The sequence below is a fragment of the Saccoglossus kowalevskii genome, chromosome 12 (genome assembly GCF_978046115.1).
Source record: "Saccoglossus kowalevskii chromosome 12, keSacKowa6.1, whole genome shotgun sequence".
In the NCBI taxonomy this organism is placed as follows: Eukaryota; Metazoa; Hemichordata; class Enteropneusta; family Harrimaniidae; genus Saccoglossus; species Saccoglossus kowalevskii.
Window position 1 is genome coordinate 13377330 of NC_140652.1, and position 17574 is coordinate 13394903.

Below are 17574 nucleotides of genomic sequence, written 5' to 3' on the forward strand. Positions count from 1 at the left end.
CTATCAATTCAATAGCGTCGAGTCAATACTCAGATTTGATAACCTCGGCTACGCCTCGGCCAAAATCAATACTTCACGTCATGATCACCAAGATGAGTGTAGGTGTGAGGGGTAGTCATACAGTTACGGTGTGTTTATATCGTGTGAATACTCATTTATTGCAAACAACGTGTCATGTCACGGATGTTAGTACGAGTTTCGGATTCCGATTCAGATACATTTCGGGTTCATTGGTAACTGGTAGTAGTGCCATATTCACTCAAGGCTGATTGAGTTAGTAATTAGGTATTTTTAGTTTTTTTTTTAGTATTTCATCTTAAGAAAGGAATACGTCTGTTTACCGATAAGCTATATTGCCTTTTACAATGGAGAATAGCAAATCACAATGATTTAAATTGATGACACCTGTAAAACAAGTGATGATGATGATATTAGAAATACTGTATTTAATAAAGTTGGTGAAATAAAAAGAGTGAGATAGTTCTTCAGTTTCAGTCACTCAAACCCGCACTCAAAATTAATTCTGATCGGAATCCGAATCCGAAGGCGGGACAAACTTGAGCATCGTATAACATGTGTTATACGTAACACTGAGAACAATAGACCTTAAACATAAATGGCCGACGAGATCTCGTTGTGAGCGAGAGAGCCACGAGACTTGTTTTTGTCCCTCGAGTAATGCTCCATTCTCTGCGGCTGTCATCGCGTCCATGGTGTTTGGAACAATGGAATGCTGATGGAGAATTTAACACCATTTGAGGGGCAAAAACGTGGCCAAAGGTCGACTAAGGTAGAATGACATGATTGGGTGAAAAAATCTTTTCATTTGCATAAATTAATATTCATGAGCGATGAACAAATCGTCTTTTCAGTACAATTGTGCCAAAATGTTTTCCGATGTAGTTCTAAACTGGCTGACTCTATCCACGTCGTTACGAGCTGATTAAATATAATCGAAAAACTGATGTAAAATTGTTTTTGAGTCAGAGTCCAACAAAGTCTTGAAAGTAAGTAAGAGTTGTTTTCTTTAACGTGATTATATCAATTTACGTTGATATTTCACTTTACTATTGCTCAAAATTGCGCATAATGTTTTTAAAATTTTCACCAATAACAAGTTACTAATTAGTATGCATTTCGAGAAATTGCTGTCTTTGTGCATATTGCAGTTAGAAATGGAATGCAATAAAATCCTGCCAGAAACTAGTAGCGCCAAACTGGTTGTCGGTTGAATTGTTTTGCAATAGTAACAATTTTAGAGCCTTCATGAGGGAATCCCTACTTGGGTCTATTGTTACCTCTGTCGAGGAACACACTATGCAAATATTTTCATCAATATAAAGACCACATCATGTAAAACATTAGAAAATACGTATACGATGGCTTTTATCGACTCATATTTCCTTCGTATATTATGTCCGAATCGGAAATGTATCCCATAATATTCACCCTAGTATTATTATTACGTTTGCTTAGCAAAACGTCCCATTCGATAATTCTTACCAATGTAGAGCACTTATGTTTAAACATTGAACCTTGTACGATTTGAAACTTGCCTTATTTGGTAATAGTATGGCACAAGACCAATGATACACCATTCTTATATGTCGCGCCCTCTATTGACGGAACGCTTTTGTGACGTCAAAATGACGTATATGGTGAAGGTATTGTCGTTCAAATCGACAACTGTCTTTGGTTGTGTAGTCGTTCATTTTGTAGAATAAACACAATCTTTATTGACGGACGACAATAGATCAAAGTATGCTAACGACTTGAATGGCCTTCTTGTCAACCATTTACGTCATAGAAACGCTTCGTCGATAGAGGGCGCAACTACAGTTCTTAACATTTTCATGTGGTCACTAGCAACTTGCTGATTTTCGTACAATCAGTCCTACTCCAATCTTAGAGAAAAATATAATGCCTTAAATAATATAGTTAATATGACACTTCGTTGAAATATCTCCATTTAACGAGGTCGCTGGGCGGAATCCCAGTGCGCGTTTTCTTGTTATCCGTCTCTCTAGAAAAGAACACCCCGCACGTTGGTTTGCCGAGCGTTGAGAACGGGGTTATCGAGTTGGGTCGTTTGTGGTCTATCTTGCCAACGTGGAGCCATGCTGGTTTGGGAGCTGGTAAGGGCACGGAAGCCGACACTGCTATCGGAGGAAAGGATACTTTTTTATTCTTCTTGCGTTTTTCTTCCTCATTTTGCGTGTATTGTCTCCGTTTCATTAACAAGGTCCACGAATGCGACAAAGAGCTCAGACTCCGTTGGTAGTCCGGTGTGTGCAGTGGCGATGCTGTGGATGACAGGCTTCGTCTATGATTCGATTTCGGCGCGGATACTATTACATTTGGGGTGATTAGCGGGGGACGCTGGTGATGTCCGGAGAAACTGCAGTTAATCATACCACGGTAACCAGAGTTCGGCATATTTGTAACAGTTATTTGTGCGTTTCTTTTCAGCTCTTTCATATATTTTCGATATTATAAAATGTACTGAACCAATATCCCTTTCCGTTGACGTAATTCTGCTTTTACTTCGTTATTTGAAGAACAGCCATGACAGTCGACTCTCAGATAGATGCAGTTAATTTAATTTAATTAAATTGATTATTCAAAAGCTCTCAAAACCATGTTGTTTTAGCCGAAGATCTCAATTCCTGAAGTTGGCACTAAAAATATACCAGTTGTGTGTGTGTCATCACTATACGTTCCTGTGAGCTGATCAAGGTACTAGGCAGCGACACGATCTAGCCAACACGGAAGGCCATGAAGGCAGTTCCAGTTAAATTCTTGAGTACTACCGCAAAGCAGGTTACGATGCGGTCACTACGTCTGTGCCTTTATTGCGATGCACGGTTCACTTCAGTCACATAGTAAAGTCCATGGAAAGTCAAAACATCCAAGTCGTATACTTCAGTGCTGTTGCAACTTTGAACAAATCTTCGGGCCAGTTTGCAAGAGTTAACAGCAGTTCAAACTCGGTAGCATACTACTGAGAACGTAGTCTCAGCAGAGTTTTCTCCTGGAAATGACTGATTATGATTTGTAACCTAACGTTTTTGTTTATCGCCGCCGGCTGGAAACAATGCGGCTCGTGTTTCCTTGGGCGTTTCGACTTCTAATAAGTGACGAGTCGCTACCTGCAAATAACGACAGCAGGTGATCGATACTCGTCACGTGATCCCGCTACACAATGAGCAAGGAGTATCATTCCCAAATGGCTTTATGGCCATTGCACTAATAGACATCGTACACCGTTATTGCCATGGCGATCATCGATCGCAAATGACCCGCGGAACCAAAGTGCGCATGCGTGTCCCGTGACAAATACAACGTGCTCGGGGCAACGGACACTCTTAATCTCGACGCGACGTAACTACTACTTTTTTTTTTTTTTCGATTTATCAAGTGACGACATTAAAACGAAGCAATGCAACCCGGTGAACGATTTAGTACGCATACGTAACCACAGATGGTTGCATCACGTGATCATACGTTCATTCAAAGATAGGCTACGATTATGAGAGACGAATATCGTTGTGACATTTTTCTTCGACATGGAACGACAGATCTGTGCTTTTAACATCGACGAAGACAACTTACCTCTACCAGATATGTCATCGTGATTTGAAGTTCTACTCTTCATTTTTGTGAAAATATAAAACTATACTAAAATCTTGAGAAAAAAAATAATCCGTGATTATATCTACATACTGCATGCGATTATTATATTCAGTAATCCCCTAAGCTATCACGAACACATGTTTTTTTTCATACATTTCAATGAATTAATCTGTTATGTACCTTTCTTTCAATTGATTTAATTCTAATTAAATTTTCCGACTATCATTGATGAAAAAACGAAGATGAATGTGTTGCTTTTAAATTGAAATAATTGTATGCGTGGTTTTCATGGCAGTGTAGGCAATGCATTGATTTGTATTTGGGATTGTTACGTGTGCTGCATGTTACAAATACACTGTTGACGAAAATTTAATGAGTCTGATTATAGACATAGAGTTAAAAAAGAGATAAAGAACTCGAAATTTCCCAATCCTGTTAAATAATAGCCTGACAAGTAGGCGTGAGTAGCGCCCTCGCCGGCCGAACGGCATTAGACCTCACTGTGTTGACCTCGCCAGGCTAGTTAAATAACTGAATATTTACGTCAATATCACGAGAAAAGAGAACGGCACGGAAATTATAGATTATTTGGTTTTCTATTATTCTGAGTATAATAATATTTCGCGTCAACATGGTCGCCAGGTAATAAACATGCACGCTTCAGGTTATCACAGTGATTTCCGATCCAAATTATTCGCGGTTTTTGTGTTCATGGTAATATATATACATGAGAGAAAACGACTCGAGAAAGAAATAAACGATTATTTAAAGCGAGGGAGTCGTCACCTGCGCATGCGTCAGATCGTCATAGCTTGTCATTGTTTACAAACAAGCGTCTACCCATGAGCCTTTGCGTTTTTAGCGTGTGTTGTTATCGTCGCTTGGGACTCAATTCCCGCGCGTGCGCAGGTGACGACCCTCCCGCTTTAACATATGAAAGTTCACAAACTTAACAGTGTTTTTTGGTATTACGTAGTTACGTGTTATTTTTATTATATTACGTAGTCGGATGAACATACCACGTGACACCGAACTTCGCAAGTCGTATGTATATTGCATTAACGTATACTAATATTAATCATTTGCATAATTACATATTTCAGAGAGTATCAAGCGCCTGTTCCCCCACAAGGTGGTAAACTGTGGGGAGGACAAGTTACAGAATATGGCGGTGTTGGTCCACTCCCATTTCTTGGCCGTAACAAAGTCCGTGATCTTGAAGTCAGTCGAAGTCATCGCCACTACGCAAGTGGCTTTTCCAAATAGTAAGTGTATGACCATAGAGGGCGCTTCAGATCTCAAACAGTCCCATCTCCTGGGTTTGTTGTTGCTCTAAGTTTAATATACCCTATTTAGATGGTCTCCGAGATCTTATTGAAAGCGAGAGAGTCAAGTGACTTGTTTTTGCTTCACTTATACATAAAAAAGTGTAGTTATTAGCCTTCATCGCGTCCACTATTTTGCTTACCCACTTATGTTACACAGTGGTTGCGATGGCGGCAGGGAATGAAACATTTGGGGGGGGGCAAGGTATATTAATCGCTGTGTAGTCTATATATACAATTATGTAGCTACCTAACAACTATGTAGTAAACCAGGCTAGTCGAGTCCCAACACTTATTATATATTTCGTCTATTCGACAAATCGTTTATACTATTTGACCTCTTTAATTTATTCACAGTGAAACCGACATACAACAATGCCATCGGACATCGCTAACCAAAAGTGACTGTCGAACCAATGTCCAACTGTGAGTACAGGGGTAATTTAATACTTGACTGTCATGTGTCTGTTACCTTAGATTAGATTAGATTAGATTAGATTAGATTAGATTAGATTAGATTAGATTAGATTAGATTAGATTAGATTAGATTAGATTAGATATGCCACAAGTATATATGTAGGCTGTCAGAATGTTGTGTTTATAATCATGAAAGGACACAGCAATTTGCCCGACTATGTATGGAAGTAAATTGGACATCCATCTGTCGTCTTCAGATGAAGTCGCTATAGTGAACTCACCGCGAATACTAATAATATTATCGAATTGAGTGAAAATCGTCTTATAGGTGGTAGGTGTCAGCCCTGTTTTAACTGATAATTTTGTTTTTCTGTCAATACAGGTTGCCACCCCCATTCCACACAGATATAACCAGGTAAGTCAGTGTCACGTAAATGAATGAATGAATGAATGAATGAATGAACGAACGAATGAATTAATGCATGAATGAAGAAACGAATGAATGAAGAAACGAATGAATGAATGAATGAATGATCCATTTATAATGTTTTCTAATGAGCATTTACATGTTACTATTTGGTTTATCCTTGCACAGGCATGTTCGAATCAATGATATTTGGCCTAAGCACCATCCTTATAAAACACACGTCGCAAAATTAGAGATGTTCCCAAGGAGTGACCCGACAAGAACTGAGTTTGACGGTGAGTTCCCTCATACCACTCTTTTACAAATTACTTTGTTTTTATGAAAACGCCGCTACAGGTTCCATTCAACCTTGTTTTACTAATGCGTGAAGCGAACACTGGTAGACGCATTCGATTTGCACGATCATGATTAGTTTGTCTTCATTTGGCCCAAAAAATGTTTTGTTGCCCTCAGCGACCGACTGAAAAATATTAAATATCGAGTCCCGTTTTTTTTTTTTTTTTTTTTTTTAATAGGCCGAGATATTACAAACTCAACATTTTAAGCAGTAAAAAAGTGTTTCCTCTAAAAATTAACGATCCCGGACCGTTGTATGATCCCCAGGATCTCCGGGGGTATAAGTGGCTACTTTGAACCTCGGGTTGATCTGTATTTCTCTGACACGTTCCTAATACTATGAAGTCCATATACCTCTGCTATTTACGATACCCTTAGTTTTCACGAGTTTAAAACAAAATCCGACCGACAGACCCAGACAGATTTTTCCCGACCCGAGCTGTTTATTTTAGACGTCAATTTGTGAGCTAAAAGCAACTCAACGTCGATCTGTTTTACTCTGTTGGCGGCACGATTGTAACTGGCTGAGAATCACTTTGACTCCCAATTCAGGTGTCGTTTTCTAATATTGCAAACTTGTTGAAGATACTTTCAATCCGTTCGATTCCAGTCTGAGGGGGACGCTTGTCCGAGTCGTCTGGTCGCCATATCATTAATCACAACAATCGTGGTCCATACAGAGTGGTATTGTTGTGATTACCAATCACCGCATGATCGGGCGTAATCGAGCATCCAATCATTATCACGATTGTAATTGGTTAAATTCGATCATGACTGGACAAAACAAACGCGCCCTAGATAACCTTTGTAGATCCTTTGTAATTGAGCCAACATTTCCCAACTCAAATCTGTTTACGTTCAACTGTATGGTCTCTTGCAGTGTCCAACAGAGAAAATCACTGAACCCACACACAAAAAAATCGACGCTGGGCGCTTTTTGGCAAACATTTTGCTAAAATGACCGAAAATCTTAAAAATTTGAGTCAAAACAATGGCACATACCTGTATACTTCAACCATTAAAGTACCCCCCCCACACCCCCGAAGGTGTGTAATTCTATATGGATAACGTGATCATGCATACAGTGAATAAGTAATATAATTTATATTTATTTTAGTTTCTAATATCAATTATTAGATCATATTTCTTAATTATTGATTGCACTACCAGGACAGTTCTGAGTTCTAGTGACAATGATATGTTATCAGTGCACATTGATACACGGGGATTTCATTGTATTTACATCATGAACTTATTCTCTAATCTTGACAAAACTTCTCAATATGACTAAAACTTTATCGAATCAGAGCGTGGTGAGTGGATTACTGAACATTTGTTTCCGCCTTTCTAACAAAGCTATAGCTCTAACCATTGGGGTAGGTATGCTCTATCGAATAATGCTATTCTAATTTAATCAAGACAATCGCCGGTTATCAATACAATCACATGTAATTTAAATAAACAACCGTCTCTCAGGCACAACGGATAGCGCGTTGGACTTCTAGAGGTGTAGTAATTCGGAGACTGTAGGTTTGTGATTTCTTTGTGATTTCAGTTTTGTTTCTGTGCTGAAGTAAGTCGATTTCCAAATTAAAACTGGTATCGCATTAAATTAAAAAAAACAAACTACGTATTGTTTTTGTTTGTTAAAAAAATCTAGCTCTTGTAAATAGGTGATTTTCCGTACAATTGCGAGATCTCGCGAGATGCATGAAAGACGCGCGTCGAACGTCTGCCGCAAAAATCGAACGATTTGATTTTGAACTAGAATTTCTTTATTTCGTAGCTTACATTGACCGGCCGATCTTCGACAGAGGAATATTGCTTCCGAATACCCTTACTTAATCGAAATTGCCTATCATCAATGTGTACAGCACATTATTAAGCATGGAAATGTCCCCAAAATACTTTCGCGTTTGTCGAATCCCACGCGATGTTTGACGCGACTACGACGCTATGACCTTTGTTTGTCCTGTTTTTACGTTCGATTTCACGCATAACGCGTGATTCTCGCAGTGTACGGAAAATGGTCTATTCACAACCCCACTTTGAAATAGAATATCACACAAGACTTTCAAAAGTCTTGTACGAAGTACATGTGCTGTAGAAATTTAAAACATTGTTTTTAGCTTCGTGAAATCTATCTTTGCAATTGTGTCATGTAGAAATAGTTTAGATATTCACATGATGATAAACATATCAATATTTATACAACTTTTAACATATTAAAAAAAACAAACAGTGGTCGACATTAAATTCGTTGGTAGAACCATGGCTGAGAATCACTTTGACTCCCAATTCAGGTGACACCCCATGTCGTTTTCTAATATTGCAAATTTGTTGAAGATACTTTCAATCCGTTCGATTCCAGTCTGAGGGGGACGCTTGTCCGAGTCGTCTGGTCGCCATATCATTAATCACAACAATCGTGGTCCATACAGAGTGGTATTGTTGTGATTACCAATCACCGCATGATCGGGCGTAATCGAGCATCCAATCATTATCACGATTGTAATTGGTTAAATTCGATCATGACTGGACAAAACAAACGCGCCCTAGATAACCTTTGTAGATCCTTTGTAATTGAGCCAACATTTCCCAACTCAAATCTGTTTACGTTCAACTGTATGGTCTCTTGCAGTGTCCAACAGACAAAATCACTGAACCCACAAAAAAATCGACGCTGGGCGCTTTTTGGCAAACATTTTGCTAAAATGACCGAAAATCTTAAAAATTTGAGTCAAAACAATGGCACATACCTGTATACTTCAACCATGAAAGTACCCGCCTCTCCACACCCCGAAGGTGTCACGGTGTAATTCTATATGGATAACGTGATCGTGCATACAGTGAATAAGTAATAGAATTTATATTTATTTTAGTTTCTAATATCAATTATTAGATCATATTTCTTAATTATTGATTGCACTACCCGGACAGTTCTGAGTTCTAGTGACAATGATATGTTATCAGTACACATTGATACACGGGGATTTCATTGTATTTACATCATGAACTTATTCTCTAATCTTGACAAAACTTCTCAATATGACTAAAACTTTATCGAATCAGAGCGTGGTGAGTGGATTACTGAACATTTGTTTCCGCCTTTCTAACAAAGCTATAGCTCTAACCATTGGGGTAGGTATGCTCTATCGAATAATGCTATTCTAATTTAATCAAGACAATCGCCGGTTATCAATACAATCACATGTAATTTAAATAAACAACCGTCTCTCAGGCACAACGGATAGCGCGTTGGACTTCTAGAGGTGTAATAATTCGGAGACTGTAGGTTTGTGATTTCTTTGTGATTTCAGTTTTGTTTCTGTGCTGAAGTAAGTCGATTTCCAAATTAAAACTGGTATCGCATTAAATTAAAAAAAACACTACGTATTGTTTTTGTTTTGAACTAGAATTTCTTTATTTCGTAGCTTACATTGACCGGCCGATCTTCGACAGTAGAATATGGCTTCCGAATACCCTCACTTAATCGAAATTGCCTATCATCAAATGTGGACAGCACATTATTAAGCATGGAAATGTCCCCAAAATACTTTCGCGTTTGTCGAATCCCTCGTGATGTTTGACGCGACTACGACGCTATGACCTTTGTTTGTCCTGTTTTTACGTTCGATTTCACGCATAACGCGTGATTCTCGCAGTGTACGGAAAATGGTCTATTCACAACCCCACTTTCGAATAGAATATCACACAAGACTTTCAAAAGTCTTGTACGAAGTACATGTGCTGTAGAAATTTAAAACATTGTTTTTAGCTGCGTGAAATCTATCTTTGCAATTGTGTCATGTAGAAATAGTTTAGATATTCACATATGATGATAAACATATCAATATTTATTATACAACTTTTATCATATTAAAAAAAAAAACAGTGGTCGACATTAAATTCGTTGGTAGAACCATGGTTATAGTAGAACAATGAACAATTTATAATCAGAGAGATAAGAAGAACAAAGTAACCTTCATCTAGACAATGGTCAACTATCAATACGTTTAATTATGCTTCGTGAAATGGATCGTCTCCGTGGCGCAACGGATAGCGCGTCGGACTTCTAGAGGTGTGGTAATTCGGAGGCTGTGGGTTCGAATCCCACCGGAGATGTATTTTGTTTATTTTTACCACTTTGCTGTGTTTTGAAATTATACTTTCAATTTGAAATTGTAATTGTGCATTTTAAGCTAGCAGCTAGTTGTTTTTGCTAACTCAGCTACCTGTAATTTAGATAATTTACGATTTATCCAATTCAACACAAACATATATTCACACTATATAATTTTTGGAACAAACTTAAGTAAATGATATGGTAAATTGTTTGTTCAGCCCAATTCGATAAAACTGCCAAATTAATGTTTTTAAGTGTTTACTGCAGTATTCTTGGATAAATCTCTGCAACGAGGCATTCGCAGTCACTAAATATATTTCAAATTGAGTCATTCGAAAACTCGACTATGAATAGAAATTGACAACTTGAACACGATCGCGTATGGTGCTCTCGATGGGCACTCATAAAATAAATTAGATAGATCACACGCATCATTCCGCAAGTCTTTATAATTAAATCTTCGGTAGTTTTCCATACAGAAGGCCTGCAAAGAAATGCAGTATTCATTTCATTAAGGTAAATTTTCTCTCAGTATCTTGGTGTAAACTGAGAACAGACTTTTCAAGGTAGAGTGAACCAAGTGATTATCGGTCTCCAAATTTGGGAGGAGAATACTAGTAACGCACTGGAGAGAAGCACTTGTAGCCAAGGTGTTTATTGCTCAACTGCTAGGCCTGGAACTGAGTCTAAATACTCACGAGATGTTCCATGACAATGTATCAATATCATGCAAATAACTAAACTAAACGTCATAGCCTCAAATAATTATTCATGGTTTCAATGACCGTTGACGAAAGTAAAGATAAGATATGTAAATGTCTGGGGCTCTAAACAAAACTTCCAATTATAATCATGATTGTTGTTTGTTTGATTGTTTCCTAACTCTACGACTTTAATTCAGTTCTTAAACTTAAAAATGACAAATGCGAGTGGGAAACTATAATATCAAAGAATATATTAGCGTTCCGTTACTGAGGGACGCCCGTCCGAGTTTTTGCTTTTTTTGTACTTGGCCATTGGTTAGAATTAAAAAGTATATTTTAAATAATCTGTAACACTTCAACAACACAGGATGTGCATTCAATTGTGATATGTCAGCCATGTACATGTGGGGAGGAATGACCATGTATTAAGTACACCTCACGGTGCAATGGAAGACTTGTTTCAGCTACGTGGAATCTATCTTTTCAATTGTGTTATGTGGAAGTACTTAGATCTGACATACTGTGATATATATCTATGAATATTTATTATCTAATAATCATAGAGATAGGGAGGACAAAGTAACCTTCATCTAAACAATGGTCAACTAACAATACGTTTAATTATGCTTCGTGAAATGGATCGTCTCCGTGGCGCAACGGATAGCGCGTCGGACTTCTAGAGGTGTAGTAATTCGGAGGCTGTGGGTTCGAATCCCACCGGAGATGCATTTTGTTTATTTTTACCACTTTGCTGTGTTTTGAAATTATACTTTCAATTTGAAAAAGTAATTGCACATTTTAAACTAGCAGCTAGTTGTTTCTGCTAACTCAGATGCCTGTAATTTAGATAATTTACGATTTAGCCAATTCAACACAAACGTATATTCACACGATGTCATTTTTAGAACAAACTTTAGATTATGGTAAATTGTTTGATCAGCTAATTGTTTGTTTGATAAAACTGCCAAATTAATGTTTTTAAATGTTTTATCTCAGTGGATAAATCTCTGCAACGAGGCATTCGCAGCCACTAAATATATTTCAAATTGGATCATTCGAACACTCAACTATGAAAAGAAATTGACAACGTGTATGGCGCGCTCCTCTTAACCTTTGTAGATTTTTTATGATGGAATCGAAATTATTCGACTGAAATCCAGTATGTTCAACTTTATAGTCTATATAATCTATAGTCTATGTATAAACTGTACAGTCGGTAGTCCAATGAAGAACAACTTAAAAAAAACATTGTTTTATTATTTCACGCAAACCCGCTTATAAAATGTGAAGTTTATTCGTTAAGAAATGGTTCTTCTAAAAGGCTGTAAACGTTCAATCTAATAAGTTAAACAATTTTGTCAACTACATCTGTAACAACTGATTTACATAACTAGTTTTGATTTTTTTGTGTTTTTAAAAAGTTTTGCTTTTTTTGTGCTTGGCCATGGTTAGAATCAATACTGAGATCTAACACTCTATGATCTATATCTATGAATATCTATTATCTAATTTTGAACATAGTTTGAGAACCAATGATCAGGCGATGAACACTGGCATTGAATTCATGGTAGAACAATGAACATTTTTAGTCTAGTGACCTTAGTGACCTTCACCAAGACAATAGCCGGTTATCGATACAAACACATGTAATTGCGATATTAAACAGATCGTCTCTGTGGCGCAACGGATAGCGCGTCGGACTTCTAGCGGTGTAGTAATTCGGAGGCTGTGGGTTCGAATCCCACCGGAGATGCTTTTTTTTGTTTATTTTCCGTGTCAGTGTTTTTGAAGTTATACTTTTCAAATGAAACAGTAACTGGGCGAGGTATTCCCAGCGACTAAATATATTTTAAATTGGGACGTTCAAAAACTCAAGTCATGATATATAATGTTCCCCGCTCCAGAATAATTTTAAAATATTAAGTTAGATTGACCATCATATGACAAGTCTTCATATTATTAATAATTTAATCTTTGGAATTATTTCCCATACCGAAGGTCTGCAAAGGAATGCAATATTGATTTCATTTAAGTGATTTTTCTGTCAGTATCTTGATATAACGAGATTCGTGATTTCATTGACTGTTGACGAATGCAAAGATATGTAAATGTGTGTGGCCGTTAATTTAAACCTGTAAATGACAAAAATGTGAGTAAAAAAACAACACAAAATCAACAGAAACTGTGTTATCAGAGAATATGCCTTAGTGTCTCATTAACTAAAAAATGAAATATTTGCAATTCGTCATTTTCGGGGGACGCCTGTCGCCTGTCGCCCATCACAACAATTATAGTCTAGTGTGGGATTACCAATCACAAACGTGATTGGGCGTAATTGAACACATAATCACTGTCGTTGATTAGTTAGTTACTTACAATCATAATAGGACACGCTCCCCTATTAACCTTTGTATATGTTTCGCAATGGAATCGAACTTTTCCGATTCAAATCAAGTACGTCTAACTGTATAGTCTATATAATCTATAGTCTAGGTATAAACTGTACAGTCCGAGTCGGTGGCTGAACTTACAAAATTACGGTCAATATCTCCGTTAAAGCACTCATTCACCTACAAAGGCATATATGAGCACATATTCCAGTTCCCAGGAATAGATAAATCCAAAACCCACAATTTCCAATGAAATGTGCTACAAGACCATGTATTAAGTACACGTGCTGTGGAAGACTTGTTTTCAGCTACGTGGAATTTATCTTTTCAATTGTGTTATGTGAAAGTACTGAGACCTAACATACTTTGACATATATCTATGAATATTTATTATCTAAATTTGAACATAGTTCGAGAACCAATCGACTGCGTCACCGTCCCTCAACGAACGTTGACTGCATGGACATTGAATTCGTGGTGGAACAATGAACATTTTTTGTCGACAAGTATAGTGACCTTTATCAAGACAATAGCCGTTTATCGATACAATCACATGTAATTGCGATATTAAATAGATTGTCTCTGTGGCGCAACGGATAGCGCGTCGGACTTCTAGCGGTGTAGTAATTCGGAGGCTGTGGGTTCGAATCCCACCGGAGATGAATTTTGCCTATTTTTACCTCTTCTGAATTTTTTCAGTAAGTACGTTGATTTAGCTAATATTGCTACCTGTAAATTTGATAATTCTAAATTCAGCTAATTCAGCAATACTTGATTTCTCGGGATGAAATTCTTGGCACAAATTCTCGTGAATCCTCGGTGTGTTCAGCTTAATTTGATTAAAATTACGTATTTATGTTTTAAAGTGTTTTAATTCTTGGATCTTTGCAATAATACCCTCGCAATCACTTAATATATCAGTAAATCCAATTGTGAAAAAAAAAATGTCAACATGAGCGAGCAATCCGGTGGCCACACGCACTACAATCGTGTATACTGCCCTCAGTCGGCACTTATTAAATAAAAGAGGACCTCCCATTATAAACAATGGTAATATGTACAATGATCCTCATTTTGCAAGTGGTATTATTGATATTAAATAGTGTATAAGGACACGTTAAAAAAACAATTGGCAATTTTGTTTTTATTTTATGTATTCTAAAGGGTGTAATAGCCCTAGTGTGTTAAACCGGGGGGGGGGGTCTGTACTAATTACTAATTAGTATTAAATATTTGATGAAACTAGCATTTATGTTTATTTCGGTCCGAAACTTTTCAACTCTTTGACTACAAAAGTGAATATTTGTTGCGTTTCACAAAATAGAACCCACAATTGTTGTGTTCGTTATTTCAGAATTTTGATCAACACCACGCTAATAGGTAAAATACATAAATTTGGGCAAAGTGTGGCACCAATTGTTTCGCAGTAAATAGTTAGATATGTAATATAATAACGAACATTTATTAACAACTATCGTTTATATTCTGTAGTTCCAGTCAGCTCTGCTCAAAGTAGAACCAAGCAGGTAAGACAGTATTTAACCCACAAACGTTGATTGGTTTTACGGCTAATGTCAGTACTGCACGTGAAGTGTAAACGTTAGCATTGGACGCAATCTGCGGGTCAGGTCAGGTCAGGTCATGAGGGCCTCAGCCTTCGTAAATTACCGAAATATCTACTGATATCAGTGCTGGTAACAATGAGCAGTTGATAGCCGCAATTTCGACAGCCAAGCACCATTTCAGTTTACAACTTTGTCAGTCTTTGCTAACTTGGCCTGGATATTTAAAGCGGGGGAGTCGTCACCTGCGCATGCGTCAGATGGACATAGCGTGTTTACAAACAAGCGAACCTTTGCGTTTTAGCGTGTGTTGTTATCGTCACTTGAAACTCAATTCCCGCGCGTGCGCAGGTGACGACCCTCCCGCTTTAATCACGTATATGTACACGTATTCAAAATAGGGGTAATAATCATCTCGAAATTTGTTCATGTGTTGTTCTTGTAGGAATTGGGAGAAGCCACGGTGCTTGCTATTGATAATATGACGCGGGACAGATATCGGCAGTCACAGTATCAGCAAACGTTCGCAAAATACAACGAAGTCCTGAGGCAACTTAGTCAACGATCAGGAAGTGACGTCACATCAGCGTCTACAACAGTGGATGAAGAAGATAAACAAGTTGTCAGTGAAGCAATAGAAAATGAAAATGGAAATGAAAAGAAAGAAAAAATAGTAGGAGCAACCGAGGGGGCTATGAGTATTGACAGCGTGCCGACTAAGTCTATTCTCACATGTCCTGTACATGGTAAAGAACGACATAAGAAACGGGTCAATTTTAACGATATCCACCAGGTACTGACAAAGGACGGCAAAATACAATTATCGGGTGTTGGTCCGTGCTGGCCACCAGCTACAAGCTACACGATCGACAAGAACTCACAATTAGTTGAACGCAGTACTGTTACGTCATATCCGCCAGCGTATCGCAGTTCACTGAATCCCGAATTGTGCACATGCAAATTGCTATCTGCACAGACAAAGCCATCCAGTAAGGATAGTGAGCAGGAACTTGTGAAACCAGTTCTAAGCAAGAATAAAATTGTTCCGACGAGTGAAATAGAGTCGACAAAGTCATTGATTGGACAGCAACAAGTTGTTCCCGTAGCAACCAAAGTGACCGCTGAAGTTCTGCCACCTGTTGGATTGTCTAAACCGTTGGCGGCGCCCTTTATGATAATTCCTGATGACAGCATTGTAAGAACGAGTTTACTTGGCGGAATTAAAAACCCGCTCCCCCTACCACCGACGCCATTATCGGCGTGTTTACAGCCTACTGGAAGTCGAATACCTGACCGAATCGGACTTAGATTCAAAACTGAAGCTCACAGAAGGTAATGAGAAACAACTAAATTAAAACATACACACACGAACAGACACACAGTCAGACAAACAAACAAACAAACAAACAAACAAACCCACAGACGAAAGCAGAACGAGCAGCATACATGATCATTACAGTCAAGCCTGTGTTGATTACCACCTTCATATACGAGCAACTTGCTCATAATGATTGGTTATAGTGTTTCACTACTATATGCCACAAAGCCAATCAGATTCTCGTATTTCCTGCTGCACATGCGCTGACCGGGTGGCCCCTTTCATGACCGTGTTTTCATCCGCGGTAACATCACGGCCATTGTTCTTATTGGTCAACGGAGTTTTTTTTAAATTTATAATAGTTTAAATGTTTATAAACCGTAAATATTGGAAACGACATTGTATGGCGCTTCTAGCGACGCAGCCTTTTCTAATTTACGTTGACGTTTTTTAGCGATAGCGTCGCTCAATAAACGCCTACCGAGGCAGTGAAGTCGTTTCAGTTGGAGACTGCTTTCAATTAAAAACTTTCGAATTTATAATTTTTATAAGTATATTTACACATGTTTTTTTACTACAGAGTACATACCATTCATTACTAGACATGCTTTTTATCGACGAAGCGTATGTGACGTCAGAGTGACGTAGAGTATGAGTAAGGCAATGTCGTTCAAAGTGAAAACTGTGTTCTGTAGTCGTTCGTAGTCGTTTGACAATAATAAAATTTTACCAAACAGCGTATTTCTTACTGACACCCTTCATTTCACAATAAACGTCTTCACTAGAGGGCGCGTCAATTAGAAAATGTGTATTTGCCCGTAGTACACATGCAATAATTTCTTAGATCTTACATGTCAGTTCTATAAGTTTAGTTTCAACGCCAACTCTATAATAATAGACAATTCTGACCAACAATTTTCAGTTTTACCTGATTCCAGATAACGTTCACTGTAACTTTTTTTTTCGACAGATTTCATTTAGTTCACCCGGAAACAGTTCCTGATTTACGGTTCTTGAAGAATACATCTAAGAAGTACTTCTTCTTCAACTACCACGCTTCTGTGTTTAGGGGATAAAACATGAACGACTTCATCAAGAGTTAGTTGTTACTGCCATGTGAACTTTGAATAAATTATATCTAAAAGTAATTATGTTTGTATTTGCATGTTTTCCGGTGCACGTGAAGTACCGTTCGATTATGCCAACAGCTTGTAAGGCCCAGGGTACTAAAACTAGGATGCTCATAAAAACTTTTAAAAAAACACAAAAATTACCTCAATAATTACGTTTTGTTGTATGCACCTGCCACTATAAATTTGCATATCTCGACCTTTAC

The 17574-nt window shown here is 37.8% G+C and overlaps 1 protein-coding gene and 4 non-coding genes across 5 annotated transcripts; all 5 read left to right on the forward strand.

The window, feature by feature from the left end:
- Positions 1 to 4264: 4264 nt before the first annotated feature.
- On the forward strand, positions 4265 to 17386 carry LOC102801561 (uncharacterized). The gene is made up of 8 exons (XM_085505902.1): positions 4265 to 4275; positions 4737 to 4898; positions 5316 to 5384; positions 5758 to 5790; positions 5971 to 6077; positions 14850 to 14884; positions 15366 to 16252; positions 17209 to 17386. Exons 1-8 carry the CDS (start codon positions 4265 to 4267, stop codon positions 17312 to 17314), a joined length of 1410 nt encoding a protein of 469 aa, XP_085362028.1. The 3' UTR covers positions 17315 to 17386.
- Positions 10180 to 10263, forward strand: TRNAR-UCU (transfer RNA arginine (anticodon UCU)). Its single transcript is given in 2 exon segments — positions 10180 to 10216; positions 10228 to 10263. It is a non-coding gene; the product is annotated as a tRNA-Arg (tRNA).
- TRNAR-UCU (transfer RNA arginine (anticodon UCU)) lies at positions 11611 to 11694 on the forward strand. Its single transcript is given in 2 exon segments — positions 11611 to 11647; positions 11659 to 11694. It is a non-coding gene; the product is annotated as a tRNA-Arg (tRNA).
- On the forward strand, positions 12638 to 12721 carry TRNAR-UCU (transfer RNA arginine (anticodon UCU)). The gene is given in 2 exon segments: positions 12638 to 12674; positions 12686 to 12721. It is a non-coding gene; the product is annotated as a tRNA-Arg (tRNA).
- Positions 13937 to 14020, forward strand: TRNAR-UCU (transfer RNA arginine (anticodon UCU)). Its single transcript is given in 2 exon segments — positions 13937 to 13973; positions 13985 to 14020. It is a non-coding gene; the product is annotated as a tRNA-Arg (tRNA).
- Positions 17387 to 17574: the final 188 nt, after the last annotated feature.